General features: G+C 48.0%; 1 protein-coding gene across 1 annotated transcript in view; it reads left to right on the top strand.

The window, feature by feature from the left end:
- The window catches only part of LOC139232873 (dynamin-1), a 267,371-nt gene that overhangs the window by 10,051 nt on the left and 231,585 nt on the right, over positions 1-25,735 (top strand). Inside the window, exons 5-8 of the mRNA XM_070863364.1 lie at positions 2,806-2,966; positions 4,078-4,220; positions 5,923-6,058; positions 12,116-12,183. Of these exons, the coding sequence (XP_070719465.1) occupies positions 2,806-2,966; positions 4,078-4,220; positions 5,923-6,058; positions 12,116-12,183 (508 nt within the window). The remainder of the gene's footprint in view (positions 1-2,805; positions 2,967-4,077; positions 4,221-5,922; positions 6,059-12,115; positions 12,184-25,735) is intronic.

Below are 25,735 nucleotides of genomic sequence, written 5' to 3'. Positions count from 1 at the left end.
ATGTGTTAAATCTGAGCTAAAAAATCAATGTTTCCTGTTTTCTCTCTCTGCTGCTTATCTTGGTGCTGCCATTTTGCTCTTTGCTGTGTCTCATTTGTTCTTTCTAACTCTCATTTTGGTCTCTCTCTCCCCGTCTGCCCCCCATTTCCCCCCTCCCGTCTCCTCCCCCCCCGTCTCCATCTCTCACCACCCCCAGCAGTCTCCCCTGCCCCCCTCCCCCATCTATGTCTCCCCCCACCCCGTCTCCGTCTCTCCCCACCCCCAGCAGTCTCCCCTCCCCCCCCACCGTCTCTGTCTCCCCCCCCACCCCATCTCTGTCTCTCCCCCTGTCTCCGTCTACTCCTCTCCCCCCCCCCCCGTCTCTGTCTCTGTCTCACCCCACCCCCAGCGTTCTCTCCGCCACCCCCCCCCATCTCCGTCGCCCCCCCTCCCGTCTCCCCCCCCCCCACCGTCTCCTCACCCCCCTCCCCCCCCCCCAGTCTCCCAGCCTCCCCCCCACCCAACCCCCGTCTCCATCTCTCCGGCCACCCCCCCCATCTCCTGCTCCCCCTCACTCTGTCTCCATCTCAGTCTGAATGAAAAATTGTTGGTTGTTGTCTATCTCCACTGGGCATTTTTCTCTTGTCTGAATTGACCAGCCTCTGCCCCTGTCAGATACGGCAGCCTCTCCTAGCTGAAGATTGTGTCAGATACAACATGCGACCCACCTGCTGAAACCACCCAAGCTTGCTGGAGATAGGCACTGATTCAATTGCCCCTCATTAAAAGCACTTTACAACTCTTTTTGGGGTAAACAAAATTAAACATTAAATCAAGTGCCCCCCGATCTGGGGGACACTCCAAACACTTTTCACGTGCCCTTTTTCTTTGGTGGTTTTTGTGTTTTTTTGTTGTTTTTTTTGGGCAGTAAAACCATAATTTACAAGTGCCCCCCAAAAGGGGGAGGGGGACACTAAAACCGGCAGTTAAAACAAATTAAACTTTAAAACATATAAAATCAAATTAAAATTTGGTTGCCGGGGGTGATGATGCACTCCAGTCCCTCCGGCGCCCACCTCTCGCGGAAGGCCGCGAGCGTACCGGTGGACACCGCGTGCTCCATCTCCAGGGCCACCCTGGCTCGGATGTAACCGCGGAAGAGAGGCGGGCAGTGTGGCTGAACGACCCCCTCGACCGCTCGCTGCCTGGACCGGCTGATGGCCCCCTTGGCCGTGCACAGGAGCAGTCCTACGAGGAGGCCTTTGGACCTACCCGCTCCCCTCCGCACAGGGTGCCCAAAGATCAGGAGCGTGGGACTGACGTGCAGCCAGAAATTGAGGAGCAGCCCCTTTAAATAATGGAACAGGGGCTGCAACCTCGCACATTCAATAAAAACGTGGAACATAAAAGCACTTTACAATCCTCTTTCCACTTGTTAGCCTGTCATAATCAAGTGCAGGGTATGGAGGGTTTATGCTCGGAGAACTGTGGGAAATACAAACCTGTCAGAAATGGCAAGACTGGGTCAGCGTTATTCACTGAAGTGAAAAGCAAAAGTTAGAATCAGGTAACAGGTCTGTTGGTGTTTCGTGTAGAGGCAAGTCTCGGGGGCCAGGGGTGGCGGGGTGGGGGGGGGGGGGGCGCCGGGGGACGTTTCATTGCAGCAATCCCGAGCAAGTGTCCTTGCTCCAGGAGGGCCCTTGTCTCGAATGCACCAACGTGCTACATGGTGGATTCACGGAACATATCTCTGCGCTCGGAGTTCCTTCTCACAATGACCCTCAAACGTGGCACCTGGAGATGTTGCGAGGTGGACGCTGGACAGTTCCCTGTGGGAACGGGCGGAAATGGAAACACTGGACATCCAGAGGAGGAGGAGGAGGAGGAGCGAAGCTGAATCACATCCCTGGCCAAATCCCGTAGCCGATCAGGCTGGGAATGAGAGGCCTGGAGACCAACCATGCAGCAGGTCCGCCAAAACATCTAAAGACAACCCTCAGAAAATGGTACGATGCCTTGGTGCACCAGTGTGTACAGTATGGTGTGCCTTAACCTATTCTAAAATACATTCAGGTCTGTGGCTCTTCCTCTTCCCCTCCCCATAAACACTGGGTTACTAATTTTCATGGTGTTGTGAAGCAAAAGCCAAGGACCGTCCCACTCCCCACCCCCCCACCCCCAAATTCTCCAGAGAGTAAAGAACTATCTGTGAAAGAGCCGCCTTTGATCTTCTTTCACGTCCCTTTTTTTTAGCAGCCACTCATGGAGACTCATTGGCAGAAGTTGATTCATTGGCCGAAGTTCATCCAATCGCCCGTTTCTCCTCTGGCCATGGAGCATAATTGGTTCGGGAAGACCTAGAGATAAAAGGAAGGCTGTTTTTGTGTCTTCTTACTCTTCACTTGGAGAACACTGCAGAGTGGTGGAAGGATTCACAGGCTGATGAACAGCCTACGACATGAACATTCCTTGCATGGCCGATATACTACTCGATAGGGTAGTTATCCCTCCACATCGGGAGGGTTTTTAATGTGCTCCCAATAGCCATATGATGAGGGGTTGGGTACACCCACAGGACATGAGTATCCTGGCGGATGTCAACCTGGAATTGAGAGCTGGGGCTCTAGTTTCTGCTTGCCAGGCCTGTCTGGAGTGGGATTCAAACCACTGAATCTTCTGTCTCCAAAGCGGGAACGCTACCACTAGGCCAAAGGCTCGCTTGATAAAAGAAAGGTAGCAGAAAGTCACCACAAACTGTCACATGTACTGCGTGCGGTAGGAGACTGGCCTGGCCTTAACTTCCTGCCCATTTCCTTTTATCTTTAGGTTACATTGGAGTGGTGAACAGGAGTCAGAAGGACATCGATGGGAGGAAGGACATCCAAGCCGCCCTGGCTGCGGAGAGAAAATTCTTCCTTTCCCACCCAGCTTACCGGCACATGGCTGATCGCATGGGGACACCGTACCTCCAGAAGGTCCTCAACCAGGTAACGCCAGCTTCGCTTACTTGACGATTGGCAGAGGCTGGTGAGGTGGTGGCCTGCTATGCCCTCTCAGTGGCACAGGAGAGAGTCAAGTTGCCAAACCCTCCACGATTTGAGTATAAGAGTAAAGACGTCTTACTGCAATTATACAGGCCCCTAGTGAGACCACACCTGGCGTACTGTGTACAGTTTTGGGCTCCTTACCTAAGAAAGGATATACTTGCCATTGAGGGAGTGCAATGAAAGTTCAGCAGACTGATTCCTGGGATGGGGGTGGGGGGGGGGCATGGGGATTGTCCTATGAGGAGAGATTGAGTAGACTAGGCCTATATTCTATAGAGTTTAGAAGAATGAGAGGTGATCTCATTGAAACATACAAAATTCTTACAGGGCTTGACAGAGTAGATGCAGAGAGGATATTTCCCCCTGGTTGGGGGAACCAGGGGTCACTGTCACAGAATAAGGGGTCGGCCATTTAGGACGGAGATGAGGAGAAATTTCTTCACTCAGAGGGTGGTGAATCTTTGGAATTCTCTACCGCAGAGGGCTGTGGAGGCTCAGTCATTGAGCATATTCAAGACAGAGATCGATAGATTTTTGGATACTAAGGGAATCGAGGGATATAGGGGCAGTGCAGGAACGTGTTGAGGTCGAAGATCAGCCATGATATCATTGAATGGCGGAGCAGGCTCGATAGACCGAATGGCCTACTCCTGCTCCTGTTTCTTAGGTTCTTATGATCTTATGTCCTGGAGGCTCAAGGAATTGAAGATTGATCTCCCTGACACCCGGGAGAAAGATAATGGGGGCATTATAAAAGTTTGCTTTCTTTCATTTACTTTTTAACACTTAAGTTGTGAAAATATTGTTGGGGGTACGGGTGGGGGGGCAATTTGACTGGGCGGGGCGATTGGAGGCCGCAAGCCATGTGATGAAACCTCCAGGAATACGTCCAACCAGAGATGGCAACCCTGGGGGTGTGGAACCTAATTTGGGTAAAAAGTCAGTAAACAGTGTGTGAAACTGGACCGCCAGAGGCCTTCAGCACAAAGATAGGCCTGTTTGAGATGTTAGGCTGAACCATTACTTCTCTTTATCGCTCTCCCTTTAACAGCAACTGACAAACCATATCAGGGACACGCTCCCCGCCCTTCGCAACAAGCTACAAAGCCAACTGCTCTCCATTGAGAAAGAGGTGGAAGAATACAAGAACTTTCGACCCGACGATCCATCCAGGAAGACCAAAGCCTTGCTCCAGTAAGTAATGCTCACATCATGGAATCACAGAATGGTTATGGCCAGAAGAAGGCCATTTGGCCCGTCGAGCCCGTGCCGACTCTCAGCCAATCCCACTGCCCCCACCCCCCCCCACCCCGCCCTTTCCCCGTAGCCCTGCAGTTTTGTTTCCTTCAGATACTTATCCAACTCCCTTTTGAAAGATAAGATTGAGTCTGTCTCCACCACCCTTTCAGGCCGTGCATTCCAGATCCCAACCACTCGCTGCGTTCAAAAAAAAAAGTTTCTCTTGCATCGCCTTTGGTTCTTTTGCCAATCACCTTAAATCTGTGCCCTCTGGTTCTAGACCCTTCCACCAGTTGGAACATCTCCATCTACTCTGTCCAGACCCCTCATTGCCAACAGTGGAGATTCACCCATCGAAGATTTTAAATGTCCTTTTTATTCTTCTGTTTAAATCATCCTCAGGTTCAAACCCTTCCATAAACTCGCCAATCCCTATCTCTGACCTCTTCCAGCCCCACAACCCTTCAGGAACTCTGCGTTCCTCCAACTCTGGATTTGTGTGTCCCTCATTCCCTTTACCCAACCACAGTGTTCCCTCTAAGCTGTGCTGCCACCAAGTCATCGGCAGCATTCCGCGCAGGCCGCTAATCCGGTTTTACATTGTAGGTACTGCACGTGCGCATAAATTTGAATGGGCTGCACATTCAGGGAGGCAGGACACAGCGGAGGCAGGACACAGCGGAGGCAGGACACAGCGGAGGCAGCCCAACCATTGATTGCCGTGCCTTCAGCCTTCGGCCATCTCTCCCTCAATCTCTCCATCTCTCTGCCCCTCTCTCCTTTTAAGACTATCTTTAAAGCTCACCTCTTTTACCAAGCTTTTAGTCACCTCTCCCAATATCTTCGCCAATGGCTCGGGACAATTACCATGGGACATTTTCCTCTGTTAGAGGCACTGTATAAGTATGAGTGGTTGGTGAGCCATTAATCGGGCAGGGCAGCCTGGATTCCTGCTTCAAATCACATTGCTTTGCCCACTCCCACTGTGTACCAACCGGCATAAACCTGGCTTGTGTTCCCTTGAGTTTCGAAGATTGAGGGGTGATTTGATCGAGGTGTTCAAAATGTTAAAAGGATTCGATAGGGTGGATCGAGAGAAACGATTTCCTCTGGTGGGGTAATCAGGAACAAGGGGAACATAATCTTAAAAATTACAGCGAGGCCATCTAAGAAGGTAAATCAGAAAGCATCTTCGGAATTCTCTACCCCAGAGGGCTGTGGAGGCTCAATCGTTGAGTATATTCAAGATAGAGATCGATAGATTTTTGGATATTAAGGGAATCAAGGGATATGGGGACAGTGCAGGAAAGTGGAGTTGAGGTAGAAGATCAGCCATGATCTCATTGAATGGGCAGGCTCGAGGGGCTGAATGGCCTACTCCTGCTCCTAATTCTTATGTTCTTATGTTCATACAAAGGGTAGTGAAATCTGGCACTCTCTCCCCGATAGACTGTGTATGCTGGGACAATGGAAGTAGGTGGAGATGGATAGATTTTTGTTGGGTAAGGGTGTCCAGTGGTTACGGAGCTAAGGCGGGCAAATGGAGTTGAGGTACAGATCAGCCAGGCTCTAACTGAGTGTTGGAACAGCCTCAAAGAGCTGAATGGCCTCCTCCTCCCCTCTGATGTATTGATATTAGCTTTCTGTTCTTTGACAGGATGGTTCAGCAGTTTGCTGTTGATTTTGAGAAGCGCATTGAGGGCTCGGGGGATCAGATCGACACCTACGAGCTGTCGGGCGGAGCGAGAATAAACCGGATCTTCCACGAGAGGTTCCCCTTCGAACTTGTCAAGGTAACTGGAGACTTGGCACTTCCTTGATCGGTAGCAGTTTGACTTCCACTAATTTCAAACTTAATCCCTGCTGCTCCCATGTGTTAATGATGTTAAGTAACGGTTTTGAAACCCTACGGGGCATACTCTGAATTGATGACACATTCACTGACATTGAGGCCCCAGTATAGTGCTGCAGGTTCCATCACTTTGCAATGTATGCGCCTGTGAGCATGCTTACAGGTTTGTAGAGCTGTTGATGGAAAATGGGCTTTGGCTCTGTGGCTTAGTTGGTTAAAATGCCTGACGAGTAAACATGAGATCCTGTGTTCGGCTCCCAGCGGGACTTTGCTTTCATCTATGGCCGAGGTGGCTATCAACCGGTCCAGGCAGCGGGCGGTCGAGGGGGTCGTTCAGCCCGAATGACTGCCTCTCTGCTGTGGTTACATCCGGGCCAGGGTGTCACTGGAGATGGAGCACACGGTGTCCACCGGTACGCTCACGACCTTCCATGAGAGGTGGGCGCCGGAGGGACTGGAGTGCATCATCACCCCCGGCAACCAAATTTTAATTTGAACCATATTGTTAAAAGTACATTTGTTTAATTTGACAGTTTTAGTGCCCCTTTAATAAGGGGGCACTTGATTTAAATTTGATTTACAGGTACAACAAAAATAGTTGTAGAGCTGTTGAGTTGGGAGTGGCTCAATAAAACCCCAGTCAGTTGGGTTTAGGGGATCCACGATGAGGCAGGTGGTTGTGAGCCTGGTGGATGAACTGGTAATATGTAGTGTGATTGTTAAACCTTTTGCTAATAAACCAACTAGTTCTTAATAGCAATGTGTTGCTATGAATTCTTAAGCAAAGAACCCACGAAGCAAATACATTACACAGTTAAAGTGATGGGATTGGGGCAGTAATGACTGCTCTGCCTTTGACCCAGTAAAAACCATACTGATAAGTCATTAATTCTGCAATAACTGTAAGCAGAATGAGTGCTTTTTGTTTCTGGGCCTATTTCAGTGCTTCTACTAGTTGCCTGGCTTTGCTAGTTCCACCAGACAGGTCCATAAATTGTGCACAAGTGAGATTTTCATAGCCGGTCTTCTGGATTGGGTAGTACATTACACCATCAGCAAGACTTTGCTCCCATTAGCCTGGGCCGTAGTTGACCCCAGGGGTGAGGGGTGGGTTAACACTGATGGAATGGATGTCTCTCTGTTGGTGTAAACATACCAGATGAAGTTAGTTTGGGCTAATCTCACCCAGTTCCAACACACCATAAGCACAAACCTGCCCATAATTTGTGCTATATTCAAGGTACTTTTAAAAGGAAATGCCAAGGGAAAATGGTCCAAGAATTCAGTTGCTAGAGGTTTCCTATAAATCTCCTTCTCCAAGTGTAGGATCCCACCAGTGGCTTAAATACAGAAATCTACCCATTTCCATCCACCGAAAATCATATAGCGGAACCAGACAGACCATGCTTACCCATGCTAATGGCCATCTACAATCGTCTATGCATGCACTCTGTCCCATTTATTTAATGCCCCAGGGAAACGTTCTGCAAATGTCCCATTGAGCTCAAAAGATAGTTGAGTAAACGTTGGAAAATCCTTCGTGATCTCTCCATTATTGAACACTGTCTATCTGCTGGCTTTCCAATGCTGACATTCCAGACTGATTCCCGGGATGGCGGGACTGACATATCAAGAAAGACTGGACCAACTGGGCTTGTATTCACTCGAGTTCAGAAGAATGAGAGGGGATCTCATAGAAACGTTTAAAATTCTGACGGGTTTAGATAGGTTCGATGCAGGAAGAATGTTCCCAATGTTGGGGAAGTCTAGAACCACGGGTCACAGTCTAAGGATAAGCGGTAAGCCATTTAGGACCGAGATGAGGAGAAACTTCTTCACCCAGAGAGTGGTGAACCTGTGGAATTCTCTACCACAGAAAGTTGTTGAGGCCAATTCACTAAATATATTCAAAAAGGAGTTAGATGTAGCCCTTACTACTAGGGGGATCAAGGGGTTATGGCGAGAAAGCAGGAATGGGGTACTGAAGTTGCATGTTCAGCCATGAACTCATTGAATGGCGGTGCAGGCTAGAAGGGCTGAATGGCCTGCTCCTGCACCTATTTTCTATGTTTCTATGTTTCGATGTTTCTATATCTTTGATCCTTGGAGCCTGAGAACAATCATCTGCTATAAAGTATTTCAGCAACTCACTCTGAACTTCTCTATCAATCTCATTCTATTACGTACAACTGTATGTAATGTATTTACTTCATGGGTTCTTTGCTTAAGAATTCATAGCAACACATTGCTATTAGCAACTAGTTGGTTTATTAACAAAGGTTTAACAATCACACTGCACATTACCAGTTCATCCATTGGGCTCACAACTGCATACCTCATCGTAGATGACTTAGACTCAAGTGGCTGGGGTTTTAATGAGTCTTGTGAACATCACATGACTGGCTAAGTCACTCACAATGCAACAGCTCTACAACTATTTTCGTTGTACCTGTAAAACAATAAATCATTAAATGAAGTGTCCCCTGATTAAAGGGGGGGGGGGGCACTAAAACCGACAAACTTTAGACATCACATGGTCCAAATTAAAATTTGGTTGCCGGAGGTGATGATGCACTCCAGTTCCTCTGGCGCCCACCTCTCGCGGAAGACCGCGAGTGTACCGGTGGACACCACGTGCTCCATCTCCAGGGACACCCTGGCTCTGATGTAACCGCGGAAGAGAGGCAGGCAGTCGGGCTGAACGACCGTGGGAGTTGTGTACAGACCACCAAACAGTAGTAGTGAGGTTGGGGACAGCATCAAACAAGAAATTAGGGATGTGTGCAATAAAGGTACAGCAGTTATCATGGGCGACTTTAATCTACATATTGATTGGGCAAACCAAACTGGTAGCAATGCAGTGGAGGAGGATTTCCTGGAGTGTATTAGGGATGGTTTTCGAGACCAATATGTCGAGGAACCAACTAGAGGGCTGGCCATCCTAGACTGGGTGATGTGTAATGAGAAAGGACTAATTAGCAATCTTGTTGTGCGAGGCCCCTTGGGGAAGAGTGACCATAATATGGTAGAAGTCTTTATTAAGATAGAGAGTGACGCAGTTAATTCAGAGACTAGGGTCCTGAACTTAAGAAAAGGTAACTTTGATGGTATGAGAAGCGAATTGGCTAGAATAGACTGGCGAGTGATACTTAAAGGATTGATGGTGGATAGGCAATGGCAAACATTTAAAGATCACATGGATGAACTTCAACAATTGTACATCCCTGTCTGGAGTAAAAATAAAATGGGGAAGGTGGCTCAACCGTGGCTAACAAGGGAAATTAAGGAGAGTGTTAAATCCAAGGAAGAGGCATATAAATTGGCCAGAAAAAGCAACAAACCTGAGGACTGGGAGAATTTTGTAATACAGCAGAGGAGGACAAAGGGTTTAATTAGGAGGGGAAAAATAGAGTATGAGAGGAAGCTTGCTGGGAACATAAAAACTGATTGCAAAAGCTTCTATAGATATGTGAAAAGAAAAAGATTAGTGAAAACAAACGTAGATCCCTTGCAGTCAGATTCAGGTGAATTTATAATGGGGAACAAAGAAATGGCGGACCAGTTAAACAAGTACTTTTGTTCTGTCTTCATGAAGGAAGACACAAATAACCTTCCAGAAATACTAGGGGACTGAGGGTCTAGTGAGAAGGAGGAACTGAATGAAATCCTTATTAAGCGGCAAATGGTGTTAGGGAAATTGATGGGATTGAAGGCCGATAAATCCCCAGGGCCTGATAGTCTGCACTCCAGAGTACTTAAGGATTAGTCCTAGAAATAGTGGATGCATTGGTGATCATTTTCCAACAGTCTATCGACTCTGGATCAGTTCCTATGGACAGGAGGGTAGCTAATGTAACACCACTTTTTAAGAAAGGAGGGAGAGAGAAAACGGGTAATTATAGACCGGTTAGCCTGACATCAGTAGTGAGGAAAATGTTGGAATCAATTATTAAAGATGAAATAGCAGCGCATTTGGAAAGCAGTGACAGGATCAGTCCAAGTCAGCATGGATTTATGAAAGGGAAATCATGCTTGACAAATCTTCTGGAATTTTTTGAGGATGTAACTGGTAGAGTGGACAAGGGAGTACCAGTGGATGTGGTGTATTTGGACTTTCAAAAGGCTTTTGACAAGGTCCCACACAAGAGATTGGTGTGCAAAATTAAAGCACATGGTATTGGGGGTAATGTGCTGACGTGGATAGAGAAGTGGTTGGCAGACAGGAAGCAGAGAGTCGGGTTAAACGGGTCCTTTTCAGAATGGCAGGCAGTGACTAGTGGGGTACTGCAGTGCTCAGTGCTGGGACCCCAGCTCTTTACAATATACATTAATGATTTGGATGAGGGAATTGAGTGTGATATCTCCAAGTTTGCAGATAACACTAAGCTGGGTAGAAGTGTGAGCTGTGAGGAGGACGCTAAAAGGCTGCAGGGTGACTTGGACAGGTTAGGTGAGTGGGCAAACGCGTGGCAGATGCAGTATAATGTGGATAAATGTGAGGTTATCCACTTTGGTGGCAAAAAGGCAGAATATTATCTGAATGGCGGCAGATTAGGAAAAGGGGAGGTGCAGCGAGACCTGAGTGTCATGGTACATCAGTCATTGAAAGTTGGCATGCACATTCAGCAGGCGGTGAAGAAGGCAAATGCTATACTGGCCTTCATAGCTAGGGGATTTGAATATAGGAGCAGGGAGGTCTTACTGCAGTTGTACAGGGCCTTAGTGAGGCCTCACCTGGAGTATTGTGTTCAATTTTGGTCTCCTAATCTGAGGAAGGACGTTCTTACTGTTGAGGGAGTGCAGCGAAGGTTCACCAGACTGATTCCCGGGATGGCAGGACTGACATATGAGGAGAGACTGGATTGACTGGGCCTGTATTCACTGGAGTTTAGAAGTATGAGAGGGGACCTCATAGAAACATATAGAATTCTGACGGGACTGGACAGGTTAGATGCAGAAAGAATGTTGCCGATGTTGGGGAAATCCAGAACCAGGGAACATAGTCTAAGGATAAGGGGTAAACCATTTAGGACCGAGACGAGGAGAAACTTCTTCACTCAGAGAGTTGTTAACCTGTGGAATTCCCTACTGCAGATAGTTGTTTATGCCAGTTCATTGGATATATTCAAGAGGGAGTTAGATATGACCCTTATGGCTAAAGGGATCAAGGGATATGGAGAGAAAGCAGGAAAGGGGTACTGAGGTGAATGATCAGCCATGATCTTATTGAATGGCGGTGCAGGCTCGAAGGGCCGAATGGCCTACTCCTGCACCTATTTTCTATGTTTCTATGTTTCTATGACGCCTTCGACCGCCCGCTGCCTGGACCGGCTGATGGGCCCCTTGGACATGTCCAGGAGCAGTCCTACGAGGAGGCCTTCCGACCTACCCGCTCCCCTCCGCACAGGGTGCCCAAAGATCAGGAGCGTGGGACTGAAGTACAACCAGAATTTGAGGAGCAGCCCCTTCAAATATTGGAAGAGGGGCTGCAACCTCACACATTCAATAAAAACGAGGAACACGGACTCTTCCAGATCGCAGAAATTGCAGGTGGCCTGGGAGCCCGTGAACCGACTTAAAAACATATTGCATGGGACTGCTCCGTGCACCACCCTCCAGGCCAAGACCCCAATAAATAAAGGGAGGACTTCCATGTAGAGAGTGCAACAGCTCGACAACTATTTTGTAGGGAACAATTAAATCAAGTTCCCCCTGATTAAAGGGGCGGGGGGTGGGGTACACCAAACACTTTCAAACAAGTGCCCCCCTTGTAAATATTTCCACCAGGTTTCGAACCGGGGACTTTTCACGTGTGAGGCAAAGGTTATAACCACTACACACACAGAGAGGAGTAACAAGGACGGTGATCCTTCTGTGAAACACTGTTGTAGATATCACCTACTGGGTGAGATTATACTTATAGTTGGAGACTGGCTTCTTGCTTGCTGTATGAATGGCCCCATTAAAAGTGTCCTCTTGTTATTTACTTCTGTGACAGATGGAGTTTGATGAGAAAGAGCTGCGACGAGAGATTAGCTACGCCATCAAGAACATCCACGGAATCAGGCATGTATCTGTAGAACTTTGAGACTGTAATCCATTTACTTTCAAGTACATCGCATTTGTATTGGCCCCCAACAGGATATTTCGGCCTTTCCTTTCTCCTACACCCCCCCACCCTCACCCAACAAGATATCTCTGTCGCTACCCAGTCCCCAAATGAGGGGCGGGGGGAATTGATCTTGGACATCGAATAAATCTGGTCTGGGATTGAAATGTTGGGAGGTTTGAGAAAGAAAGGGCTGAAATGACTCGATATTTTCTCGATGTTTCTTGATTCCTTGTTGCTGGGCGACAGACCAACCCTGCTCGTCACGTGGCAGTGCCGTTATTGAAACGGCCACTTGGAGGATGGAGGAGCACCTCGAGGTGACTTGTCTGCCTCTCCAATTTCTTTGGTCTTTCTTCTCTTGTTTCCCCCATCTTTTTTGGGGCAAGTGTTTGGCCTCCGCTTGGCGCGGCCCCGTGAGGAGGAGACTGAGATCAAACGGGCACCATATGGGGCAATCACTAGGACCCACCATTTGATTTTTCAATTCCCACCCCCAACTGTGGAGAAGCCCCCCCACAACCCCAACCCCGCCCCTGGCCCCCTTATGCCATGCCCACGATCGGGACTGTTTAATTGGACTGTTGCTGAGAATTTATTTTTGAAATTACCTAATAATTTTCCAAGGGGTCTGAAACACTTTAAAAGAGCGCAGCTCTGCTCTGTTATTTACAGATTTGAATTTTCATCTTTTACATTACATAAGGCCAGTTTTAAAGATAATTGCCTTTACTATATTTAAAAATGAAGTCTATGCGTGTTACTGAGTCCCCTAATTGGAGTAACATTTGATGGGTATTACTGAAGTCTCCTGTGCTGGTTTGTAGGGGAGTGGGAGGTCCATTTTTGGACGCCGACCACTGTCCTCTCCAGTAGAATGTGTCATTGGAGCCCAAGTAAACAATGTGACTCCATATTTCCTCCTCTCAGTGACCCTCGATTGAATGAGCATGTTTGCTTTACAGCTTTATGTCTGGACTGAATAGTTGGAGCATGTCTGTTCAACACCTTAATTATTGGGAGTAATGTGAAGGGCAGGAGGAGGATTAGGTGGTGCAGTGGGCAAGACACACACCTGGCCTTTGCAGCTCTATCTCTATGGCCCCGGATCAAATCAGCTCAGACTGATGGTCTGAAAATCCTTTGGGATTAAGGGTCCTATAGTGTGGGGCAGTCTCAATCCACTTCCAAGGGATATGGGAATAGTACAGGAAAGTGGAGTTGAGGCCAAGATCAGATCAGCCATAATCTCATTGAATGGCGGAGCAGGCTCGAGGGGCCGAATGTCCTACTCCTGCTCTTAATTCTTATGTTCTTAGTGGCCTGAAAATTGCGATTGGAGGCTTCCTGCGGGTGGACACCTCCAACCAAAATCTTTTTACGAAAGTAGCTGGTGGTCCCGGAGGAACGTAGACTTGCGCTCCGAGGCCTAGATGCGCAGTCCAGCGTGTGGGCCCATGTCTTCCAGGAGTATATGCGTATCCTGGGATCACATGGGGCCTGGGCCGCCAATCATGATGTAGTATTCTCAGGCCACATTGTCCGCCAGACACAAGGCTCCCAAAGCAAGCGCTCTACTCGGAACTCCTTCACGGCAAACGAGCCAAAGGTGGGCAGAGGAAACTCTCAAAGCCTCCCTGATAAAGTGCAACATCCCCACTGACACCTGGGAGACCCTGGCCAAAGACTGCCCTGAGTGGAAGACGTGTATCCGGGAGGGCGCTGAGCACCTCGAGTCTCGTCGCCAAGAGCGTGCAGAAATCAAGTGCAGGCAGCGGAAAGAGCGTGCGGCAAACCTGTCCCACCCTCCCTTTCCTCCAACGACTGTCTGTCCTACCTGTGACAGGGACTATGGTTCCCGTATTGGACTGTTCAGTCACATAAGGACTCATTTTAAGAGTGGAAGCAAGTCTTCCTTGATTCCAAGGGACTGCCTATGATATTTCTCATTTATAGGAATGGGAGCTCTGAGCTCCGAGCTCCCGCTACTGTCAATGAGAATACCCCTTAAAATCAAATAAACCACAAACATAAATTTAAAAAACATTTCATTTTTTAAAAATTCATAGAAATTGCATTAAATTAAATGATTTAGAGAAAAATGTATTTGTTTCAAATTTTTTTTTTAATAGTGTTAAAAATAAATTTACATTCATAGACAGGGTTTTTAATATAAAAATAAGTAATAACATTTAATTTTTCTATGTTTTCAAATTCTTACGCTGGTAAAAGTAGGCTATATGCCTGCTTTTACCAGGCGTAAGAATTTGAAGGACATTCGCTGGGCAAGAGTTTGGCAAATAGCCCAAATCTCCGCCCACAAATGTCCTTCTCCCGGGGACGCGTGCGATCTGTTTGACAGATCGTAAAAGCTGGTTCTCGGCGCATGCGCATTGCGTGCTGTGAACGGACATTTGCGTGGCCTCTTTGGGCACGTGCACATCATACTCACCCGGAAAGGTCGCAATTTTGGCGCAATTATGTTCTTATGGGCATAGGTGCAAGACACACATCCTAATTTGGCAAAAAGGCCGATTAGAACATCCTATAGCTGCAGTACAGGTAGCTGAGGAGGTCAAAGTCGAGGGAACCTTGTTGTTCCTGACCTGGTAGTGCTTGATACGGGGGGCCTAAATGGAAGAATGCTCTAAATACTAGCATTAAGTCCATAATTACTTGTAACTAATAGCTAGTCTCCCATTAGGAGAAAGCGAATTTCCATTGATGCATTTAAGGGGGAAGAAGGAATAGAAGGTCACGTTGATGGGGTGAGATGAAATAGGGTGGGAGGAGGCTGGTGTGGAGCATAAACCCCGGTACAGTTGGGCCGAATGGCCTGTTTCGGTGCTGCAGCCTCGATGTAAGTGATGCTGCGGGTTTCGGTGGGGATCTGGAGCTTGAGGCTCCATCGAGGGGCAGAACCTGCAGGCGTGACTGTATTGACATGTAACTTTATACTGGGGAGAATCTTTGTGCAACATGGAGGCGTGACAGAACGGTGATAAGCAAATCAGATGTGTGTGTGACATGCGTCGCTAATTTAATATATTCTATCCATTTGATTGTGCAATCATCACCACCTTCTCGAGGGCAATTAGGGATGGGTAATAACCCACGCCACCTTCACATTCCATGAATGAATAAAAACAAAATGACCATAGGTTGATGAGAGCTTGTGCGAAAGCTTCTCTCACTGTAATGTGCCGTTTTAGTGATATAAAGGCCTTTCTTCTGATGAGAATTTGGGGGGAACAATGGAATAAACTCGACGTGGTGCAGTTGAGACTGTTTCCATGGTGACCGTATCATTGGGGGAGGGTGGGGGGGGGGGCGGTGTAAGGACACCATCTTTGTGCGTCCACAGCCAGCAAGAGAGCAAACTTTTATGAACTCGCATTCGGGTTGCCAACCCTCCAGGATTGGCCTGGAGCCTCCAGGAATTGAAGATTGGTCCCCAGGACATTGCTGTGAGCAAACCTAGGAGAAAAATCACAGGGGCATTCAACAGGCACTGTATTGTCTTTTCATTTTGTTTAAACATTTCTGTTTATTTGTCAAGAAAGTATTGGAGATGGGAAAAATAGGCTGTTTGACTGATGGTCAAGAATCATCCAATTGGGTAATGAGGAGCCTTTTCGCGTTCCAAGTGGCCGTGGGAAAGCGGGGCTCCGTGAGGATGGACCAATGGCGTGGGAGCGGGGCAGTTGGAGGCTGGAGGTCATGTGATGAAACCTCCAGGAATACACACAACCAGAGTTGGCAACCCTAACTCACATGAAGATGAATACAGACATCTCGTTGGATGGTTGTAATCATGTCTTCTGGCTGGCCAGCCAGGAATATGAAATTATCAGTCCATCTACTGATGTGGGGAAAATAGCCATAGTCGAGTTAGCTTGAACCCAAGCGGAGGTAGTGCCATCACTGTGGGTTTTCATTGAAGCTCGGAGCCAACGCACGGACAGCGTGTAAGTGAAATACTTGCAGCTCAGTGGGACACTGAACCATGCAGACCAGCAAGATCCCCCGCTGAGCTTGGCTGTGGCGATCCCCTCGACCGCCCGTTGCCTGGACCGGTCAATGGTCACCTTGGCCGTGCCCAGGAGCAGTCCTACGAGGAGGCCTTCCGACCTGCCCGCTCCCCTCCACACAGGGTGCCCAAAGATCAGGAGTGTGGGACTGAAGTGCAACCAGAATTTGAGGAGCAGCCCCTTTAAATAATGGAACAGGGGCTACAACCTCGCACATTCAATAAAAACATGGAACATGGACTCCTGTAGACCGCAGAAATTGCAGGCGGCCTGGGAGTCCATGAACCGACTTAAAAACTTATTGCAGGGGACTGCTCCGTGCAACACCCCCCAGGCCGAGTCCCCAATAAATAAAGGGAGGACTCCCGCGTAGAGAGTGCAACAGCTCTACAACTATTTTAGTTGAAGACAATAATCAAGTGATCAAGTGCTCCCTGATTAAACTTTTCAGGTGCCCCCTTGTTTTTTTAAATTTATTTATTTTCCGAGGACACCAAAACACAAATTATACAAGAGCCCCAGGCTAAAAGGGGAGATGGGGGGGCACAATAAACAAATTACATTTTGGACATTAAATTAAATTAAAATTTGGTTGCCGGGGGTGATGATGCACTCCAGTCTCTCCGGCGCCCACCTCTCGCGGAAGGCCGCGAGCGTACCGGTGGACACCGCGTGCTCCATCTCCAGGGACACCCTGGCTCGGATGTAACCGCGGAAGAGAGGCAGGCAGTCGGGCTGAACGACCGTGGGAGTTGTGTACAGACCACCAAACAGTAGTAGTGAGGTTGGGGACAGCATCAAACAAGAAATTAGGGATGTGTGCAATAAAGGTACAGCAGTAATCATGGGAGACTTTAATCTACATATTGAGTGAGCTAACCAAACTGGTAGCACTGCGGTGGAGGAGGATTTCCTGGAGTGTATTAGGGATGGTTTTCGAGACCAATATGTCGATGAACCAACTAAAGGGCTGGCCATCCTAGACTGGGTGATGTGTAATGAGAAAGGACTAATTAGCAATCTTGTTGTGCGAGGCCCCTTGGGGAAGAGTGACCATAATATGGTAGAATTCTTTATTAAGATGGAGAGTGACACAGTTTATTCAGAGACTAGGGTTCTGAACTTAAGAAAAGGTAACTTTGATGGTATGAGGCGTGAATTGGTTAGAATAGACTGGCGAGTGATACTTAAAGGGTTGACGGTGGATAGGCAATGGCAAACATTTAAGGATCACATGGATGAACTTCAACAATTGTACATCACTGTCTGGAGTAAAAATAAAACGGGGAAGGTGGCCCAACCGTGGCTAACAAGAGAAATTAAGGATAGTGTTAAATCCAAGGAAGAGGCATATAAATTGGCCAGAAAAAGCAGCAAACCTGAGGACTGGGAGAATTTTGTAATACAGCAGAGGAGGACAAAGGGTTTAATTTGGAGGGGGAAAATAGAGTATGAGAGGAAGCTTGCTGGGAATATAAAAACTGACTGCAAAAGCTTCTATAGATATGTGAAAAGAAAAAGATTAGTGAAAACAAACATAGGGTCCCTTGCAGTCAGATTCAAGTGAATTTATAATGGAGAACAAAGAAATGGCGGACCAGTTAAACAAGTACTTTTGTTCTGTCTTCACGAAGGAAGACACAAATAACCTTCCAGAAATACTCGGGGACCGAGGGTCTAGCGAGAACGAGGAACTGAAGGAAATCCTTATTAGGTGGGAAATGGTTTTAGGGAAATTGATGGGATTGAAGGCCGATAAATCTCCGGGCCTGATAGTCTGCATCCCAAAGTACTTAAGGAAATAGACCTAGAAATAGGGGATGCATTGGTGATCATTTTCCAACAGTCTGTCGACTCTGGATCAGTTCCTATGGACTGGAGGGTAGCTAATGTAGCACCACTTTTTAAGAAAGGAGGGAGAGAGAAAGCGGGTAATTATGGACCAGTTAGCCTGACATCAGTAGTGGGGAAAATGTTGGAATCAATTATTAAGGATGAAATAGCAGCACATTTGGAAAGCAGTGACAGGATCGGTCCAAGTCAGCATGGATTTATGAAAAGGGAAATCATGCTTGACAAATCTTCTGGAATTTTTTGAGGATGTAACTGGTAGAGTGGACAAGGGAGAACCAGTGGATGTGGTGTATTTGGACTTTCAAAAGGCTTTTGACAAGGTCCCACACAAGAGATTGGTGTGCAAAATTAAAGCACATGGTATTGGGGGTAATGTACTGACGTGGATAGAGAACTGGTTGGCAGACAGGAAGCAGAGAGTCGGGATAAACGGGTCCTTTTCAGAATGGCAGGCAGTGACTTGTGGGGTTCCGCAGGGCTCAGTGCTGGGACCCCAGCTATTTACAATATACATTAATGATTTGGATGAGGGAATTGAGTGTAATATCTCCAAGTTTGCAGATAACACTAAGCTTGGTGGCAGTGTGAGCTGTGAGGAGGAAGCTAAAAGGCTGCAGGGTGACTTGGACAGGTTAGGTGAGTGGGCAAACGCGTGGCAGATGCAGTATAATGTGGATAAATGTGAGGTTATCCACTTTGGTGGCAAAAACACGAAGGCAGAATATTATCTGAATGGCGGCAGATTAGGAAAAGGGGAGGTGCAGCGAGACCTGGGTGTCATGGTTCATCAGTCATTGAAAGTTGGCATGCAGGTACAGCAGGTGGTGAAGAAGTCAAATGGTATGCTGGCCTTCATAGCTAGGGCATTTGAATATAGAAGCAGGGAGGTCTTACTGCAGTTGTAGTGAGGCCTCACCTGGAGTATTGTGTTCAGTTTTGTTCTCCCAATCTGAGGAAGGATGTTCTTGCTATTGAGGGAGTGCAGCAAAGATTCACCAGACTGATTCCCGGGATGGCAGGACTGACATATAAGGAGAAACTGGATCGACCGGGTCTGTATTCACTGGAGTTTAGAAGGATGAGAGGGGATCTCATAGAAACATATAACATTCTGACTGGACTGGGCAGGTTAGATGCAGAAAGAATGTTCCCGATGTTGGGGAAGTCCAGAACCAGGGGACATAGTCTAAGGATAAGGGGTAAGCCATTTAGGACCGAGACGAGGAGAAACTTCTTCACTCAGAGAGTTGTTAACCCGTGGAATTCCCTACCGCAGATAGTTGTTAATGCCAGTTCATTGGATATATTCAATAGGGAGCTAGATATGGCCCTTACAGCTAAAGGGATCAAGGGGTATGGAGAGAAAGCAGGAAAGGGGTACTGAGGTGAATGATCAGCCATGATCTTATTGAATGGTGGTGCTGGCTCGAAGGGCTGAATGGCCTACTCCTGCACCTATTTTCTATGTTTCTATGTTTCTATGATCTCGGCTACAGTCGGTCTCAGTACCCAGGGAGGGGAAAATCAGCCAAAGTTCCTGCAGTTGAAGCTATTCTCAAGTGTGTCTAGCGTTGTGCCCTATCAGTAACGGTTCTGCCAGCCCTGTCTGTCTGCCATGATTGGCAGGAAATCCATTAGTTGTTAGCTTGGCCATTAGAGAGGACAGGGTGGGGGGATGGTTAAGCTAGTTGCTGTATTCTATTAATACTGCACCTTGATGGGAAGAGGAACCAGCAAGGCTATCCTCCGTCACTACAGGCACACCTCTCATCAGTAGAAGAGGCTTTCTTTGTGATCTGTCTGCCTTCTCATGCCTTCTTCATTGAAGGAAGTTGATGTTGCGGGAGCGGGGGAGGGGCGGGGGGAGAGAGACGGGGGGGGGAAGGAGAAACAAGAAGTGAAATAAAATGTTTACATTTCATATCAAAGTGTAGCAAGGTACAGTAACCAGCATTTTAAATGACATCACTTCTGATACTGGAATCGGAGGAGAATTAAATAAAGTCTGTTTTAACTCATTGAATCCTGTTATGGCACCGACATATATTAATAAATGTCAAGAGCCCTTATTACAAGAAAGACTTGCATTTCTATAGCGCCTTTCACAAGTGTAGTCCATGTTTTAATGTAGGAAACACAACAGCCAGTTTGCACACAGCAAGCAATGTGATAATGACCAGATAATTGTGTTGATTGAGGGATAAATATTGACCAGGACACCAGGGATAACTCTCCTGCTCTTCTTTGAAATTGTGCCATGGGATCTTTTACATCCACCTGAGAGAGCAGACAGGGCCTCGGTTTACAACATGTTACCTGAAAGATGGCACCTCCCACAGTGAAGAACTCCCTCAGCGCTGCACTGCAGTGTCAATCTAGATTTTTGTCATCAAGTTCCTGGAGTGGGATTTGAATCCTCAATCTTCTAGACTCAGAGGTGAGGGTGTTACCCACTGAGCCACAGCTGACACTTTGTTACCATGGCTGTAAGTAGTGCAGTCCCCTCCCCTTTTATAGGGGGCACTTGAAAAATGTATGATTTTACTGCCCCAAAAAAATCACAAAAAAAACCAAAAAGAAAAAGTTAAAAAAAAACAAAAAAACCCAAAAAAAGGGCAGTTGAAAAATGTTTGGAGTATCCCCCAGATTGGAGGGCACTTGACTTAATTGTTTTGTTTTCCAACCAAAAGAGTTGTAAGTAGTGCAGTAGTAGTTGTTATTGGTGAAATTACCACATTAAACACTGGGGCTTGCTGACGGACACTGCTGCTGCCAGTGCCTCGTTACAACGTCTCTTTTCATTGGCCCTTTTGGGCATTCAGACTTAAACCTTCACCTTCCAAGAAGAAATTCGCCCGATACAAGAACATATTTTGATCATTCCTGTGATAAGTGTGGTGTATGTAGCACACAAATCACTGACTCCACACGGTCTGGTGTAAATCTAACTGCTGTGGCCTTCGTCCTTTATTGTTCAGCTCCAGAGTGCCTCTCAGGTGTGGTGGTCAGCCTTTTATAGTGCCTGTTGCAGGTACTACCAGGGTTTCCCACCACAGCGCCCTCTGTGGTGTGGCATAGTGCTTACATTACATTTAAGGTACTGGGACGATACACACATCATTACATAACATCACCTTCCCCCCCCCCCCCCCACCAGGACGCAGGACAACGATACACACATCATTACATAACATCACACTTGTCCAACGGAAGGCAGGTGGGCATAGACAGTGTGTTAGTATGGTACATATTATCTGGTACATTAACTGGTTATTGACTGGTAACGGATCCTTGATTTCCTTGTTAGCCGTTATCATTAATTGTACTTCATCCATTATTTTACACAAATACAATGGCCATTCAGCATTAAAAAAGTAATTCTTATTATAAATTCACTATCTCACATTAACATACCTCATTTTAGACTCGCTCTGCCAAACAGAAGTTCTTTGTGGGGACTACCTCTTGGTAAGGCCCTTTTAAGACTCCCGGGTGCATTTCCTTTTTAAGGCGCCATCTTTGATGCAGGAGGATTCCACGAGGCTTCTCCTTGGGCGCCGCCATCTTTGATGTTCTGCTGCTCCGACACGATGCCGCTGCCATCTCATTCTCCGCCGCTCCGGATGCCCTCCGCCGTCGCAGCCTCCGCTCCCCTCCGCTGCCACCTGACTTGCCGCCTCCCCCGCGGCCTCCGTAGCCGCCGACCTCCAGCTGCTGCCGCCGCCCGACGCTAACAGCTCATCGGCGGGGCTCTTCCGAACCGCCGGCCATCCTGGATCCCTCGCACCCCGCCGGCTCACTGCCCCCCCACTAGGCCCCTCTGTGCAGGGCTGCTTGCCTGTGGGGGCTGAGGCTGCAGGATCTCTGTGTGAGGCCCGGGCCTGGGGCTTGCCTGTGGGGATTGAGGCTGCAGGGTCTCTGTGTGAGGTCCGGGGCTGGGACTTGCCTGTGGGGGGAATTGAGGCTGCAGCTCCAGCTCGGTCAGCGTTGCTCTCTGGGGACCCGGGGCACGGCAGCACCCCGGGGAGCAGCAGCCTGTGGAGTGGTGAAGTCTTCCCAGCTCCCACGGACCGTCCCCATCCACCTCCGGCCGAGGAGTGTCGGCCCATCGCCTGCAACGACCCACAGAGGTAAAGCGTGCGTCTCGTCCCCGTGGGATACCTGCACCATCGCTCTGCCGAGAACAGGTATTAGTTCCCTGGTGTAGGTACGCAGCTTCACCGTGACCGGGACCAGCTTGGGTCGTGCAGCTGGGTTAATCCACAGTTTATCAAAAGTTCTCCGACTCATCAACGACGGACCCGAGCCCGTGTCCACTTCCATACTCACAGGGACTCCGTTGATTTTTACTTCCCTTATCACTGGGGGCGAATCGTCGGTACACATGTACAGTCCCAACACCTCATCATCTTCTGTCTGCTCCTCGCTGGATGGTGGATCATGCCCCATCTCCCCAGCCACATGGTGAGTCCGATTTCTTTCACACATACGCTGAAGGTGGCCTCTCAGGTGGCAGGTATTGCACGTGTACTCCACAAACCTGCACCGGTGAGCCCCATGGCTTCCTTCACAACGCCAGCATGTTGTTGCTTGATTGGCCCCCCTCAGCGGACTCTGAGTTCCAGGATCCCGAGGTCCGTGCTCTCTGCCCTGGGTAGAGCCACGTTCTGCAGTTTTGTCCGTGGTGGGCGCTATCCTGTGGACAGTGCCTGCCGGGTTCGAGACTGTGTGGATCATTTGCTTGGTGCTGCAAGTCGAGGTCATATATGCCCGGCTGATGGCGATGGCCTTTGTCAGAGTGACTGTGGGTTCCGTGGCCAGCAGCTTGTGAAGGAGGCCCTTGTGACCAATCCCCATAACGAAAACGTCCCATAACGCCTCGTCAAGGTGTGCGCCAAAATCACACGGCGCCGCGAGTCTCCTGAGGTACGCAACATATTTGGTGACATCCTGGCCCTCAGGTCTGCAGTGATGGTAAAATTTGTATCTGGCCGTGAGGATGCTCTCCTTCGGTTTCAACTGGTCACGAATGAGTTCAGTCAGCTCCTCGTATGACTTGTCCTTGGCGCTCCCGGGTGCCAGCAAATCCCTGACGAGACAGTAAACCTCATCTCCACAACTGGAGAGCAATATCGCCTTACGCTTCTCTCTCATTGCATCCGTGTCCTCCGTCAGGTCGTTTGCTGTGAAGTAGTACTTGAGCCTTTCCGTAAAGGCCTCCCAATCATTGCCCACGGTAAAATCCTTTCGCGAGCCCAGAGTAGCCATGGTTGCGTGGAGTTCGTCCGCTTCCTCGTCGCCAATGTGGTGTATGTAGCACACAAATCACTGACTCCACACGGTCTGGTGTAAATCTAACTGCTGTGACCTTCGTCCTTTATTGTTCAGCTCCAGAGTGCCTCTCAGGTGTGGTGGTCAGCCTTATATAGTCCTTGTTACAGGTGCTACCAGGGTTTCCCACCGCAGCGCCCTCTGTGGTGTGGCATAGTGCTTACATTACATTTAAGGTACTGGGACGATACTCACATCATTACATAACAATAAGATTCTGATTTTCAGTTTTAGAAAGAAATTATTTGTGGCCGTTTTTAAATTTTTGTCGATGATAATGTAGTCAAATATTTTGCAGATACTGACATTTCGCCTCTGAAGGCCTGGGTTTGATCCAACCCAGACTGATGGGCTCGCTCTCTCTTGCTGGCTGTAAGGGGTTCCTTAATTTGAATTAAGTTAATGGTCAAAATTTAATTTGTTTATTTGTCAGTTTTAGTGCCCCCTCTAATAAGGGGGCATTTGATTGATGGTTTCAACTAAAATAGTTGATTGTGCCCTTAAAAAAGGGGCACTTGATTTAAAAGTTTTACAAAAAATAGTTGTCAGGGGTTCCTACGTGAAAGGGGTTTGGGACGGTCTCAACCTAGTTCCGAGAGGGTGTGAGCGGATGCCAGCAAACTGCTTTAAAAAAAAATCGAGTAAAAAAACCTCAGTCTGAGCGACTGAAAGCACAACTGTCAAGGGAGTTGGGAATCTTCCGGCGGGGGCGAGGGTTTGCGGGGGGCGGGTGGTTGTTCTGAGGTTAAGGCCAAACTGTCATCATCATCATAGGCAGTCCTTCGGAATCGAGGAAGACTTGCTTCCACTCCTGAAGTGAGTTCTTTGGTGGTTGAACAGTCCAATACAAGAGCCACAGACTTTGTCACAGGTGGGACAGATAGTCGTTGAGTGAAGGGCTGGGTGGGACTGGTTTGCCGCACGCTCTTTCCGCTGCCTGCGCTTGATTTCTGCACGCTCTCGGGCGTTGAGACTCGAGGTGCTCAGCGCCCTCCCGGATGCACTTCCTCCGCTTGGGGCCGGTCTTGGGCCAGGGACTCCCAGGTGTCAGTGGGGATGTCACACTTCATCAGGGAGGCTTTGAGGAAGGCTAAACTGTATTGCATGGTGGATTAGCGAACATTCAACTCTGTACCTAACTCATGCCATACCTACCCTGGAAGGTGGTTGATGCTGACACTAGCTGCAGAAAAGTGTTTCAGTCCCTGACACCGATAATTTCCCCACCCTCGACGAGCTCGCAAAGCGTCCGAAGAATAAGAGGACTCAAGGGGAAGTTAACCGAGCTCTTGAGAATTCTGCTGTCCCAAATTGGTTTCTTTATTTTCTAACGTTGTAATTTTTTTTTTCTTCCTCGATATCAAAAAATTGATTGATGTTCAATACTTTGACGTCTTTCCTCACTTTGATAGAACGGGTCTTTTCACTCCCGACATGGCATTTGAAACGATTGTGAAAAAGCAGATCTTGAAGATCAAAGAACCCTGCCTCAAATGTGTGGACATGGTTATCAATGAGTTAATCAGTACGGTTAGGCAGTGTACCAAGAAGGTAATTCGCTACGTGATGGAGTCCTGCCTGCTCTTCGATCTTCAGAAAGTTCTCCTCGGGATGGGCTTTGGGTGTTTGGGCTTAGCGACCAACAGTAACCTGGCTGCAGACGCTAGTTAATATATAAAGCACGCATGATCACACACAGCTCAGCCGCCTCAATTAATAATCATCTCAGTTTGCAGATGAGATATTAACCTTCAAACTGAATTTTGAACATAAAGGATTAGGTTAATACCGATTGCTTTAAAAAAAGGAGCTGAAAATAACCATGACCAATACTATTGTAGGAACACAAATGCTTTCCTAACCAGTCCCTTCATCTGCTATATTTTACAACAACAACTTGCATTTTTTATAGTGCATTTAACATCGTAAAACTTCCCAAGTTGCTTCACGGGAGTGTAAACCAGCACAAATTGACACCGAGCCAAAGAAGGAGCTATCGGCACAGGTGACCAAAAAGTTTGGTCAAAAAGGCAGGTTTTAAGGAGCGCCTTATAAGGAGGAGAGAAGGGTGAAGAGGTTTAGGGGAGGGTGTTCCTGAGCTGAAGGCACGGCTGCCAACGGAGTGACGAAGGAAATCCAAGATGGGGCAAGAAGTCAGAATTGGAGGAGTGCAGAGTTCTCGAGAGGGTTTTAGGGCTGGATGAGGTTACAGGGATCGGGATCGGGATTGGGGCCAGGCCCTGGAGGGATTTGGAAACAAGGATGCACATAATTTGCAAACCGCAAAGTATTC

This window comes from Pristiophorus japonicus, chromosome 20 (genome assembly GCF_044704955.1).
Source record: "Pristiophorus japonicus isolate sPriJap1 chromosome 20, sPriJap1.hap1, whole genome shotgun sequence".
NCBI lineage: Eukaryota > Metazoa > Chordata > Chondrichthyes > Pristiophoridae > Pristiophorus > Pristiophorus japonicus.
The sequence above is the reverse complement of the archived record's forward strand: the minus strand, read 5'-3'. Positions and strand labels throughout refer to the sequence as shown.